Source organism: Necator americanus, chromosome X (genome assembly GCF_031761385.1).
Source record: "Necator americanus strain Aroian chromosome X, whole genome shotgun sequence".
Lineage (NCBI taxonomy): Eukaryota > Metazoa > Nematoda > Chromadorea > Rhabditida > Ancylostomatidae > Necator > Necator americanus.
In genome coordinates, this window is record NC_087376.1 from 30,048,083 (window position 1) to 30,062,339 (window position 14,257).

The 14,257-nt window shown below is 36.9% G+C and overlaps 5 protein-coding genes across 5 annotated transcripts; all 5 read left to right on the plus strand.

Moving 5' to 3' along the window:
• Window positions 1–2,595: 2,595 nt before the first annotated feature.
• On the plus strand, window positions 2,596–4,921 carry RB195_025915 (uncharacterized protein; the record flags this gene model as incomplete). Its single annotated transcript, XM_013435738.2, has 8 exons — window positions 2,596–2,658; window positions 2,871–2,898; window positions 3,203–3,254; window positions 3,320–3,419; window positions 3,560–3,612; window positions 3,827–3,888; window positions 4,537–4,667; window positions 4,739–4,921. The coding sequence occupies 8 exons, from the start codon at window positions 2,596–2,598 to the stop codon at window positions 4,919–4,921; spliced, it is 672 nt and encodes a 223-aa protein (XP_013291192.2).
• Window positions 4,922–6,730: 1,809 nt separating this feature from the next.
• Window positions 6,731–7,453, plus strand: RB195_025916 (uncharacterized protein; the record flags this gene model as incomplete). The annotated part of the gene is made up of 1 exon (XM_064214253.1): window positions 6,731–7,453. The coding sequence occupies one exon, from the start codon at window positions 6,731–6,733 to the stop codon at window positions 7,451–7,453; it is 723 nt and encodes a 240-aa protein (XP_064070134.1).
• A 26-nt stretch (window positions 7,454–7,479) lies between these two features.
• Window positions 7,480–7,749, plus strand: RB195_025917 (uncharacterized protein; the record flags this gene model as incomplete). The annotated part of the gene is made up of 1 exon (XM_064214254.1): window positions 7,480–7,749. One exon carries the CDS (start codon window positions 7,480–7,482, stop codon window positions 7,747–7,749), a length of 270 nt encoding a protein of 89 aa, XP_064070135.1.
• A 271-nt stretch (window positions 7,750–8,020) lies between these two features.
• Window positions 8,021–8,800, plus strand: RB195_025918 (uncharacterized protein; the record flags this gene model as incomplete). Its single annotated transcript, XM_064214255.1, has 1 exon — window positions 8,021–8,800. The coding sequence occupies one exon, from the start codon at window positions 8,021–8,023 to the stop codon at window positions 8,798–8,800; it is 780 nt and encodes a 259-aa protein (XP_064070136.1).
• Window positions 8,801–9,110: 310 nt separating this feature from the next.
• Window positions 9,111–9,896, plus strand: RB195_025919 (uncharacterized protein; the record flags this gene model as incomplete). Its single annotated transcript, XM_064214256.1, has 1 exon — window positions 9,111–9,896. One exon carries the CDS (start codon window positions 9,111–9,113, stop codon window positions 9,894–9,896), a length of 786 nt encoding a protein of 261 aa, XP_064070137.1.
• Between the last annotated feature and the right edge of the window lie 4,361 nt (window positions 9,897–14,257).

The window sequence follows — 14,257 nt, forward strand, 5'->3', positions numbered from 1 at the left end:
AAAGTCTGTTACAGATAGTGGTTGGAAAACTAAAATTTTATCGAAGAGAAATTCGAGAAATTTTTGATGATCACTTTTCACTTACTTAATTAATGTTGTACACTTTTTAATTAAAATGTAATTCGTAAGAGGATGGAATGATGAGCATTAAAATGAGATGTTAAAGAGGTGACCTCTTCTAAAAGGGATCGATTATGAGCTCTTGAAGTGAGGCGACCCGGATACATTTCACAGGGACCTCTAATTTATGTGAACCTCCTTCTTTTCTTTCTCGATTGATTATTTGTTAATTAATGCCTCCAAATTCCAGACAGATATACAAATAAATAGAAAAAAATCAGTAAAAATAAACAGTAGCACTAGCAAATTCGGCGTCTCCTCCAAAGTGTATATCGGCTTTATTTTGTTTTTTTTTTTTATTTTGAGGAAAAAATTTCAAACTAATCGTTCCAACCGTTGATTATGCTAAATGCTGCTCAAACGGCCCATACTGCACCCATATCACTTCTCTCTCATTGATTATCCTTAAAAAAATATTGTATATCTGAGCTATTTACAGTATTTACTCTATCTATGTATGCAACAATACTATTATTATTAGTAATATTTATTATTGTTATTACAACACCATTTACAACACTATAACTCTGTAAGAACAAAAGTGATTGGAAAATACGTCAGCGTCAGCATTTTTCACATTTTTCACATAAAAACGATTTTCATCAAGTTCAATCATATCTGCAATAACCTATAAATAAAATGTTGCAAAATAGAATTAGATCAACTATTAAGCAGTGGATGAATAGTATACAAAAATGTTTGGAAAAAATTGTGAATAAATAATAAATAAAAAATGAGATAGCACGTGAAAATTCAATAAAAATGTAACGAATCGTGACAATAGTGTAAAAAAAAACCTAAATATTTTTAACTTTCATGCATACACGTACACTTTAAACTGTATGTTTATGGCAATTCTTTCAACGAAGGTTACCGACTAATTCGTTCGTCGGTTAGTTTCCGTTTTTGTCGCATTCCTTGATCGAGGCGACGAAAAAACCGTTGATAAGGACGTCTACACTACAAAAAAACAATCAAAAATCAAAAAAGATCATTTGTAAACGAAACACATAGCATTTACACTGGATTTCTCTTTTTCAAGACTATTTAAAACAAAAAAAATATTTCAAAAATTCACCTTATTGCATGATTTCTAGGTTGTCCTGAGAAAATGCTAAGAATGAGCTAGTAGTTGTTTCGCCAGTTTCACAAAAAAAAAGAAAAAAAAACCGAAGTGACGAAAGACCGACTTGGGAAGCAAACACGAATTGAAAATATAAATCGATAGTCAATTTTTCTTGGCTCACAATACAATTCACAGTAGCTTAATTAGCTAAGGATCAGCAGCCGAAAACGTGGACGAATGTATATAGTTCTTCAATACATTAAAATATCAGGTACTCCGATTCATCATTATTCTTCTTCTGGATATGTGTGCTCAATTAGAAATCTATAATAAAGTAACGACAAAGAAGAATTAAGGCTACCTAAGATATTAAATCATATCTTGCTTCTGGTTTTAAATAAATAAACATGTGGAAAAAGTCCTAGAAAAGCCTGCTTTTACTTTCGTATGCACCTGAAAAAATTCTTTCCAAATGTAGGAAAGATTGCCAACGAGAATTGTTGGCAGCGTTTAGACATTGAACTAATAGCTCTTAAAAAAACAAAAACTGCACATAAATAATTGCTCACGTTCAAATATTTTTAAAAAATAGTGTCGTATGTAGAATAAATGCGGTAAGTGGAAGTAAATTTTCCCAAAGTGGTGATGGTTTGATCTACGAATGTGTATCTCTGTAAGTAAAAAACAACCCTCAAATGATAATTATTTTTAACCTCTAAGGACGTTTTTGCTTTTTTTTGGTTTTCCACGTTTGTGACAGGTAGTTTTTTTTTTTTGAAAAACAGGTAGTTAAATCTGATTGTACTTGAAATCTTCCTAAACACTATACAAAAGGTTTCAACGATGTTTCCTCTTGTTCATCCGGTCTTATTTCCATCTAATTAAATTGTTATTCTAAAAAAAAAGAAAAATATAGAAAATGAATGTGATAATACGATATTATAACAAAGGATTTTATGCTAGAAAAACGGAAATAACTGCAAATATGCAACAAATATACAATTTTCCTCAAAAATACACCCATAGGTATAAGGTTTTCTACTTTTTTTTGTTATTATCGACACTTTTAATAGTTAGCACTTCAGAAGAGTTAGCAGCATGGAATTCTTAATAGCATTCTTAATAGCAATAATAGAATAGCATGATACTTTCTGGAAGGTTACATAGACGCATTTCACATAACAAACATGAATAAACGGTTAGGAATGAAAGAAACAACACAATAAAGTGAAAATTCCTGCACAAAACCCCACAAACACGTTGACTAATTCCAATTATTCATAAGTTTGAAGTTCGATGACAACAAAAATTGTTTTGATGATATTTGCTAAGACTTTAGGCGTTCATATGAGCATTATTAATTTTTCTGGCATAAATAGGAACTGACATTCGGAAAAATTATTCCAACAATGCGTTCTATTTGTATAACGCTTTGTTTCGCTGCTGCAGTGCTAGCCCGATCAGCATCTCAGGTGAACTTCAGACGTCTCTTCAATTCAATTTTAACGATTTGCTTAGAGCTATTCTTCGAGAATTAAGAGAAAAAAAAACTAGTTCTTTACCTAATTTTTTTCACTATTTTTATCATTTTATTTTATATTTATTATTTATTTTATTTTTCGTTTATTTATTGTTTATATTTTTTGTGTCTGAATATCTGCTACATGAACGTTGATCATTTCAGGATGGAAGTGATTCGGGGATGCCTGACTGTGAGTCCTTTTTGCAGTTTTGTCGTTAGGATCCTTCTTTACTAGAACAATACTACTGTTCTTGTGGATCTCGGAGTGGCACAAACTGGAAATCCACTCAATTTGGATAAAATTGACCGTAATCTGCAAATTTTAAACTGTCAAGAAAGAGTTAAAATTAAAAGTCTTGTCAAGTACACAAAAGTAGTTCTGGATTGTTTAGTAAAAAATAGGAGCCGTTGCCTCCTATTCAAACCCAGGATTATCGGTCGATGTTATCGTTAATTTAAAGGAAATTGATATGAGATTTTTTTGCCCTTTTCAGGTCTGAGATGTGACAACATGTTCAAAACCACGGACGATGTTACTGTCAAACTGTATGGATTTTGCGGATATTATTTACGAATACCTTGACTAGCGGTTAACTTACAAATACTTGCAGACTACAATCGAAGAGCTCTATTCTATGTCCCTTTGTGGTCGTCAGTTGCCCATATAAGAATAGCATTATCAAAGCACGATTGAGCAATGGAGAAATTTTGGTAGGGATTATTTTTGAAAAAAAAGTGTTTTGATTGAGGAGACAAATCCATAAGAGATCAATCCAAATAAGTAAAATCATGTCTAAAGCACTTGAATGTTTTGCAACACCTTTAAAAATGGGTCAAACGTTGGTGTTTAGGAACTTGCGTCAGGATCAAATGTGGAAAAAACGATGAAATGCCGTCAAAAAAGGTCGGCTCTATTTCATTTTTTTTTTACTTTAGTATGTTAATATTCTAATTCTTCGCTGATTTTTCTTCCCATACAAGCCGGCGTAGTACGTTTCTTCTTCGAATTGTATATGTGGAATGTTCCTCTCAGTTAACGAATGATTCAGTTTGGATCGCAATGACGTTCCTCGGATTCTTCATGCAGATGTCATTAATCATTAGGTCCGTTATTTCAGATGGATTACTGACGAAATGTCAGAGGACATGGTGGTTGAGGAAGTTTTCTGCTCGGAAAAAGGTGGGATTTACTCATATTTGGAGCACGTAAACTTTAAAATTTAGAATTGCTTCTAGAACTAGTAAGTGAATAGAAATGTAATGATGTTAGTTGCGAATCTTTCGACGACTGGAACCTCGGAGCAAGATTCAAATGAACTCCGAGCTTAAACCTAAACTGGATGACTTGTGAGAGAATCACAACGATGAAGTACTTGAATTTTTGGAATAATCTATTAATCTCAAGCAGTAAAGCAAGCAAAAAGCTCTAATTTATGGATTTTTTCCGTTTCTGCACTGTATGCAGAGAATTTTATAGAATGTGGTACCTTTGATGAAACCAGCTCTTTATTTTATCGGAGAAAAGAACGAAAGAAAAGAAAGAAAATGGAAAAGGGGAACATTTTTCAGGAGAACTACATACTTGATGACCGGCCTGTTTCGTTTTCACTTAAAGCTACCGCCAGAGATATGAACATATATTGAAAATAATAATCTCACCCTGAATTCTGGGTAGGATTAAGAGAATCATCGACATCCTTGTAGTTTTTGCTTTTGTTAGCTATAGATTCTGTCCAATTGAACATTGACATGGCGGAAACGTAGGCCAATATTTTTATAATAACCATTTTGCGTTCTCATCAAAATTTATAGCCTCCCTAGCTTTCAGAAGAGGAGAAATGTCCAGAAAAGAAGGAATGTCCCCCACCGCCGGTATGTCCTGATCCAGAGAAGAAGGAACAATGCCAACATCCAGTGGTTTTCGCTCCGTTCCTTGTTTATGCAAATGTGAACGCAAACGTGAGTGGTGTAAATTATTTAACAATGTTAAAGAAATCATTGCTAATTTCTAGTGCAAAAATTACGTTCAGGAAAAGCCGGTCGTAGTTCCCGGACAACTGTCTAGTGATTCTCTACCTCCTGAAATTGAACAAACTTTGAGGGAACGGCTAACGCCTAAAGCAACATCGGAAGAACACGTGGAACATGGCTCAGAGTTCATGGCTCCTCCTTTCAATCCTTGGTCATTTGCAGAAGTAGAACCCAAGAAGTGAGGTACTGCTACACATTTTTTTTGAACACCTCACAATCATTTTAGTCTTTTTTCCTAGAGTTCTCTCTCCCTTAAAAGTTATAACCTAAAAAACTGTCTTTTTTAGATGAAAATTCAAGGAAAATGGCCGGGCCACTTCCTGAAAATCTTTTTTCCTTTTCAAAGAGACAATAAAACGTTTGAGTGAAACTGGTGTATTATGCCATAAAATACCGTCATGCTTAAGTGCAGGAATAAAAAGAGCTTGGATACACAGAAGCGAATCCTTGCAAAGATTTATGTAGGTTTAAAAACGAGGCTTTGAGCAAAATATTCGAAACGATATCTTTTTTAAAAGGAAACTTAGTCATGCGCATATATTCCATGGATCTTGAGTGAAATTGTTTGAGGATTGGAATATAAAAATACAAAAGCTCATTAAAAATGAAACATACAAGAAAATGAGAATACTTTTGTTTATGTTTATGGACTTCGGAATACATCAAATTAGGAGATAGTTTCAAATTTTTAACTCAAAAGTTAAGCGAACATCAGAAACCTAAGTAGCTACACTTTGTTTTTTAAGCTCATCAATTCCAAAATTATGCTCATTAGCATTTTATCAGCATAAATGTTCTTTTTTAAATAAAACGTTCCATAGGAAGGGAGTTTTTCTGTATTAGAGGTGCATAACACAAAAAAATTGTTTTTAGCGCGTTCTTAATAGTTAAGTCAGTTAAAAAGGCATTTTTTCACCAATAAATTCCTGATTAAAAGAGCAGTCCAACCGGATGGTTGTGGAGGTGGGGTTTTAGGGTTTTCTGAAGGATAAAGTTAAGGTGAAGTTCCAGAAAGGAAGAGGATAAATGAACGTTTAAACTCAAAATAAACCTAAGGAAAAGTGTAAAGTAAAGAAAAGAAAAGAAGAAAGAAAGAAGAAAAGTGTAGTGTAAACTTAGTAAATACAAGGAATAAACAAATTGTTGTATATCCAAACAAATGAACTGACATCACACAAAGTCCCATTTCGATCGTAGGTCCTATTGTAAGCATAAAATACGGATAATATAATAATAATCTAGCGTAAACTGCGCTAGGAATCAGATGTATGGCTCTACCTAGTTGCACATGGAGACCCACCACAATGGATATTACTGGCACACGGTACAGAGGTAGTTACACCCAATATAGGGTAATCCTCTGGAAGGATGACAGAATCCGTCGAGTCCAGTTTGCATCCTTCCTGTGATCCAAGCTATCATTATTCTTTCTTTTTTTTTTCTCCAATTTAAACTGATGGCAAAAGAAAGTGCTTTGCGGTTAACGAGCAATCAGTTCCACATATTTGAAAGGATGCCTAAACCTATGACGAGCGTGGTCAATAACGTTTAGAGATCAAAAAGCTTCCAAAGGTAGCCAGAGAAAAAAAGACAGACCAACCTTGTTGATCCTCGGATGGTCACACTATTTCTACCAGATCCGGCTATCGTTCCAGCGGATGAAACGTTCACTTTTACCATCAGCATAGGAATCGGAGTGGAGATGAACCAAAATTTTTTGGTGCCATACATGTTCTAATAATGGGACTATACGATATAATCACCGTATCACCAGATTAAAACTACTTCTGGACTTTTTTTCTTTGAACACTTTTTCAGAATGAAAGGAATGCTAGGATATATTAACATAATCAATAAGTTATTCCCAACGCGGGACCGCGTATACGAGTCTGATTGCTACCTGCACGTGGTGGCCCTGCTTTAACTAAACGCAATCAGGCGTTCGAGTGTACGCATTGGGAACGTACGAGCTATATAACCTGCACTGTTATATGGCGAAAGCTTCCCATATATTGCAAAAAGGTGCTGTCGTCCAGCACACTGCCAAAGCCCATGAGCTGAAAGGTCAACTGCCTGAAGGGAGCATGGAATCTTTGGCAACAACCATTCATTTCGTGACGCTGAACTGCCGAACACTATCGAGTGAACTCCAACAAGCCGCTCTATCCAGACTTCTGCGATATCTCTGTGTGCCTTTTGCTGCACTGCAGGAAACACGCATGAGAGATCGGCCCGTCATCAGCATCGAAAATTACACCATATACTGCGGCGATGCTGATGAGAACAAAGTAGGTGGCTGCGCGATAGCTGTGAGGAACGATTACAAGAACCTGGTGGAGGAATTTGGCTCAACGTCGTCTAGATGCGCCTTTATACGACTGCGGGATTGCGGAGGACGTAAACTCTGGATCGTAAGTGCTTACGCACCTACGGAAACCGCTGAGGACAACAGTAAGGACGCCTTCTATGATGAACTCAATGCGTTGATGTCTAAAATACCAAGCCAGCAGGCGGTCATTGTCGGAATCGACGCAAATGCAAAGATGGGACTCGAACAGCAATCCGATGTGCTAGGAAAATGGTACTATGCAATGGAGCGCACGTCGGACAACGGTGACCGTCTTGTCGACTTGTGCGAGCAGACGGGCCTCATCATCGCTTCCACGTTTAAGAGGAACGCCATCAGCTCACGTGGCAGGGGTCAACCTTTTTAACGCCTGAAGAGCAGCGCAAGCGGAAGATGAGGACTCTTAAACTTCAGCTCGACTACGTTCTGGCGAGGAACATTCCTCAGTCAGATATCCGAAAATCTAGAGCTGTTTGGGACGTCGCGTTCGACACTGACCACCGTCCAGATATTCTCAGCTTCAAGATACGGTTCCACAAGAGAAACCGAGGAGTTCCTCCTCAACCGAAAATCGACATGGCAGGTCTGAAAGACGATGAATGCAGAAGAAAATTCCGCCAACGTGTGTATTCATGTTGGAGTACGGACCAGGAAGAAGCTTAGCGATGCGGATTCCTTCACAGAGTGCATCCAGGACGCTGCAAGGGAAACTCTGTTTCCCTTGCAGCGTCCTGGATGCACTTTGTGAAGGAAAAAGCTCCCGGTTCTATTGCTGCGGAAGAAGTTTGCCTTTGCATCTGCGGAAACAAAATCCACATCCAATTCTGTATGTGTCGCGCGCAGCGCTGGTGACTTCAACCAGGAAAAGCGTCTTAGAAGGAAGCTGCGTCGTCAACTGCAACAAGACCGCGATAACGAGTGGACGTCAAGAGCGATGGGGTTTGAGAAGGCGTGGGAGGACAGGAACCCGCGGAAAGCCTACGCTCTACTAAAACAGTATAGCGGCAAAATGAAAAGATGTTCCCATGTCCTCAACACTGCTAATTGGGTAGCTGTCGGTGAAGCAACCCTTCCAATTTGGAAGGAACACTTCAAGACCTTGCTGAACCGACTAGCACCGTCAGCTCCTGAACTCGAACACGTTCATAGACCGACATATGCGGTTAACGAGGAGCCACCGACCGAGTCAGAGGTCCTGGTCTGTATTCAGAAAATGAAGAATGGAAAATCTGGTAGAGACGACGGGATTAGCGCAGAAATGCTAAGATATCTTCCTCCGTCTGGGATTCGTGAGATGACAAAGATCTTCCGTTCAATATGGATAAGCGAAAGGATGCCTGATTGGTGGAGACACGCTATCATAATTCCCCTCCACAAGAAGTTATCCGTCACGGACCCAAGGAATTATCGAGGAATCTTTTTGCTGCGTGTTATGTACAAGGTACTGGAGCGCATTGTCCTAGACCGACTCATTAAACACCGCGAAGAAACAACGCGCAACGAGCAAGCTGGCTTTCGTCTTGGTCGATCTACGATTGACCAGGTGTTCATCGTCAGGAGAGTGATCGAAATCTGGCAGCGGTATTCGAAGCCAATGCAACTAGCGTTTCTGGACTTTGAAGCCGCGTTCGACTCTCCTCAGCGAGGCCGTCTTCTGAACGCGCTTCGCGCCGATGGAGTACCAGGAAAGTTCGTTCGCTTGCTTGAAACATGAATCAACGAACAACTGCTGCAGTTCGAACACCAGCCGGATGTACAACACCGTTTGAAGTGGTAACTGGAGTAAGACAAGGGGCAGTGGCAGGACCTTTCCTGTTCAATTTCGCAATCGACGACATTATGCGAAGAACAGTCGACCAGTGTCCTGCCGACATTGTCTTAGCACCATCTGGGTGCCCCTTGACTGACCTCGAGTACGCCGACGATGTTGTTATATTCGCGGAAAGCAGTACGAAACTTCAACATGTTGTCAACCTTGTATCGAAGCTGGCTGCAGCCTATGGACTACGCCTACGCCCTGATAAATGCAAGCAGATGTGGATCTCTTCGAGACCTCGAAGGGAATCAGGGTGGACGGACAACCGATAGAACTCGTCGATGAGTTCTGTTACCTGGGCTGTATGCTGAAGAACAACGGCAGCTACGAGAAAGATATTCAGCAAAGATGCGCTAAAGCCATTTCCGCATTCAACTCGTTAACGAAATGCCTGTGGTCGACCCCCATCACCAACGAAGTCAAGCTGCGAGTCTACTTATCCGCAATTCGCCCCATCATGATGTACGGATCAGAGACTTGGACAGCACCATCAACGGTTATGGAGAGGCTTGACTGCACGGAACGAAAGCTGCTTAGACGGCTACTTGGCTACTTTTGGCTTAGGGTATATCACAATGAAGATCTTTACGCAGAAATTGATGTGGTACACCAGCGGATGACACGTGGAAAACATCAACATCTTGCACTGCCATCGAAAGTGGCTAAAGTAAATCGTCTTCGCTTCTTTGGTCATATATTAAGGAGACCGGCAGATCGCCTTATTCAGCGAGTTTTGAGGAGTTCGTCGGGTTCGAGCTGGAAGAAGCCACTTGGCCGAAAACGGAAGTTCTGGACTGAGGCGGTGAAAAAGGACCTGAGGACACTCGGCGTGGAGAGGCAGTTCAGACGAGACGTAAGGTTTCGCAGAGTATGGAATAGCGACGAATGCATTGATTCTGTGCAAGCTCTCGCAGAAGATCGAGAAGGTTGGGCAGAGCTGTGTTCAAGAACGGCACACCTCGGCGAAGATGCGGGTAATCGCGTCAGGCGATGACATCAGCCCGCCGATTAAGTCAAGTAAGTCATTCCCAACGCTGTTGAGTCTAGTGTTTAAATTACATACAACTTCACGCTAATGGAAATAAACATCTTACACTTTTCTAAAGGTGTTTCGCCCATGGAACCTATTGCAACGTATGTGGTTATTCAAAAATTTCAGAAAAATATCTTTATCCACTCACAATTTCACCACATCTCTGATACTCCATACATGTCTTTGATCTGCATAACTTCAAGGTTTTCAAAACTCAATAAGCGGACAACCGAAAAGTTCTATTCTAAGAACATCTCCTACATCATTTTGAGCTTGGAGGCTCGATTCTACAAGAAATAACTCATGTTCACTTCCATTCTGAATACACTAGTGTTTAAAAATTTTCAAATTAAAAAGAACTTAAATAGTTATTTATACAGGTGAGTTCACAAACTTCACCTTCACTAATGCAATTCCTATCAGCTACAGCCAATTTAAATTAAAAGACTTTACAACTTATAACAAAAAAAAAAGAAAAAAGCCTATTTCTACCCCTGTTAAAAATTCTGAGTTCTATCAAAGAAAAACATATTAATAAAAGATACTAACCTAACCTGTTTCCGTTCGAATACGTTCAAACAACGATCGAATCTGAACTGTTCATTCTTTTTCCTGAATTTAAATCAGAAACATCTGAAAAGGGAGATTTATTCAACATAAACTTCAACAATGAATTCATTGTTATGATCTCTTGCAGAAATCGATCGAACTTATTAACCAAGTTACAATTTCTAGTCATTCCAGAAACCACTCTAATTTCGAATTACGCTTTTTTCAGAGAAGGTTCTTCTAGAATCTACTCTATTTCTTCCATTCCACAAGTGGATAACTGATTCGAGTAACAACTGATTTTTGTCAACGAACTGCGTAGTTGTTTTTTTTTTAATTGTTCCAACATTTGTTCAACGCAAAACTCAGAAATTGTGATTTACTGGAATTAGATCTTTTTTAAATAAAGAAACTATGTCCCTCTAATAACACAGCGATGAAATCCATCATTTTGTTTTTTCTGACTGTTATCCTCGTCTTCTCTATTTTTAATCTATTAATCTATTTCTATTAATCTAATCTATTAATCTCTATTTTCCTATTTTATCATCAGATCACCAAAGATCGTTCAGTAGTGAGTAATTGAGCTTTTTATTGTTTAGAGATTTAATTTCTTCACCTCAAACTTGAAATAATAACAAAAATTTGGTTTTTGGTGTTTAGTGCTAAAATGGTGAGCTCTTTCTTAGTTGTTTTAAGAACTGTACTTTCTTACGTGGTAAAGAAGAGTCCAAAAAAAATCATGAGGAGATTTTTATATTAAAAATGAGGTAGCAGTGATGTTATTTAGAAAGGGCACTAAAAATGAGTCTTCTATAATTAGCTAGTTAGTGTAAATTCGTGAAGAGATTGAGATTTTTTGTTTTACTGTGAACAAAAATAATCGGAAAAGCAGCTAATCACTTATGAACCTCAACAGATAAAACCCATCATGTCGGAGAACTCGTTAATTCACATAAAATTTCTCGCTGATTATGGAATCGAAATTATACAGGAATATATTCATGCAACCAATAGCGAATCTACAGTAATCGGCATTATTTAAATCAGCCACCAACCACGTGTTGCTCGCCAGGAAACCGATGACGATACGCGACGCTGTGGTGAGTTGTACGGAATGTCCGACGTCTACGATAACGACGAAACCAGTTTTGCACTGATGTCAACGAAATCAGCTCAACTATCAGACGATCCGTTCATTTTGTGAAGGTTTTCTTGATGCTTACGCTGTGCTATTAATATGCCGTTGTGATCGATCAATTGATAAGAATTAGTCGAAAAAAGTGATCGTTGATATGTTCAAAATATGTTAATGACTTGTTATAAGCATAGCTCATAAGAGCACATGTTAAAAAAAAATTGATCAGGTTTGATCTAAACTTCTAATAAATTTTCAGCGTTAAGTTAAATTTTGAAAGAAGTTTAATTAATTGTTTTCTTGCATTCTTTTCTTTCATGCATTTAAAACAATTTATTTTGTTGTATTGATTTTCAATAAGTTTTCTTTCTTCATTCTATTTTGAATAATTTTTTCCGTTGCCCAGAATCCACGAATAACGTTATTGTGAGATACAAATAATTATCATAACGGTAATAACGATATTTTTGTGGCGAAGATACCATGAGAAATTATCATTTTTTTATCGTGTCGCTTCGCAAGATGATTATGCTAATTATAATACAAGCCATTTTGGTCCAGGCGAAAAAAAAATTCGCTCAATCAAGAAAAAAAATGTGGATCAAGCTTAGCCTAGATTTCCTGGTATTTCAAAATCAAAAGTGCAGAACTGCAGAACGGTTTTCGGAAACAATTATTTCTGTTTAGAAATACATTTTGAAAAGTTTTACCGCATTGTAGGTGAAATAAACTGTGTCCATGGAGTAACATCCTTGAACATTTTGAAAATTAAAGTCTGTTACAGATAGTGGTTGGAAAACTAAAATTTTATCGAAGAGAAATTCGAGAAATTTTTGATGATCACTTTTCACTTACTTAATTAATGTTGTACACTTTTTAATTAAAATGTAATTCGTAAGAGGATGGAATGATGAGCATTAAAATGAGATGTTAAAGAGGTGACCTCTTCTAAAAGGGATCGATTATGAGCTCTTGAAGTGAGGCGACCCGGATACATTTCACAGGGACCTCTAATTTATGTGAACCTCCTTCTTTTCTTCCTCGATGGATTATTTGTTAATTAATGCCTCCAAATTCCAGACAGATATACAAATAAATAGAAAAAATCAGTTAAAAAAACAGTAGCACTAGCAAATTCGGCGTCTCCTCCAAAGTGTATATCGGCTTTATTTTGCTTTTTTTTTATTTTGAGGAAAAAATTTCAAACTAATCGTTCCAACCGTTGATTATGCTAAATGCTGCTCAAACGGCCCATACTGCACCCATATTACTTATCTCTCACTGATTATCCTTAAAAAATATTGTATATCTGAGCTATTTACAATATTTACTCTACCTATGTATGCAACAATACTATTATTATTAATAATATTTATTATTGTTATTACAACACCATTTACAACACTATAACTCTGTAAGAACAAAAGTGATTGGAAAATACGTCAGCGTCAGCATTTTTCACATTTTTCACATAAAAACAATTTTTATCAAGTTCAATCATGTCTGCAATAACCTATAAATAAAATGTTGCAAAATAGAATTAGATCAACTATTAAACAGTGGATGAATAGTATACAAAAATGTTTGGAAAAAATTGTGAATAAATAATAAATAAAAAATGAGATAGCACGTGAAAATTCAATAAAAATGTAACGAATCGTGACAATAGTGTAAAAAAAAACCCGAAATATTTTTAACTTTCATGCATACACGTACACTTTAAACTGTATGTTTATGGCAATTCTTTCAACGAAGGTTACCGACTAATTCGTTCGTCGGTTAGTTTCCGTTTTTGTCGCATTCCTTGATCGAGGCGACGAAAAAACCGTTGATAAGGACGTCTACACTACAAAAAAACAATCAAAAATCAAAAAAGATCATTTGTAAACGAAACACATAGCATTTACACTGGATTTCTCTTTTTCAAGACTATTTAAAACAAAAAAATATTTCAAAAATTCACCTTATTGCATGATTTCTAGGTTGTCCTGAGAAAATGCTAAGAATGAGCTAGTAGTTGTTTCGCCAGTTTCACAAAAAAAAAAAGAAAAAAAAAACCGAACTGACGAAAGACCGACTTGGGAAGCAAACACGAATTGAAAATATAAATCGATAGTCAATTTTTCTTGGCTCACAATACAATTCACAGTAGCTTAATTAGCTAAGGATCAGCAGCCGAAAACGTGAACAAATGTATATAGTTCTTCAATACATTAAAATATCAAGAACTCCGATTCATCATTATTCTTTTTCTGGATATGTGGCTATGTGTGCTCAATTAGAAATCTATAATAAAGTAACGACAAAGAAGAATTAAGGCTACCTAAGATATTAAATCATATCTTGCTTCTGGCTTTAAATAAATAAACATGTGGAAAAAGTCCTAGAAAAGCCTGCTTTTACTTTCGTACGCACCTGAAAAAATTCTTTCCAAATGTAGGAAAGATTGCCAACGAGAATTGTTGGCAGCGTTTAGACATTGAACTAATAGCTCTTAAAAAAACAAAAACTGCACATAAATAATTGCTCACGTTCCAATATTTTTAAAAAATACTGTCGTATGTAGAATAAATGCAGTAAGTGGAGGTAAATTTTCCCAAAGTGGTGATGGTTTGATCTACGAATGTGTATCTCT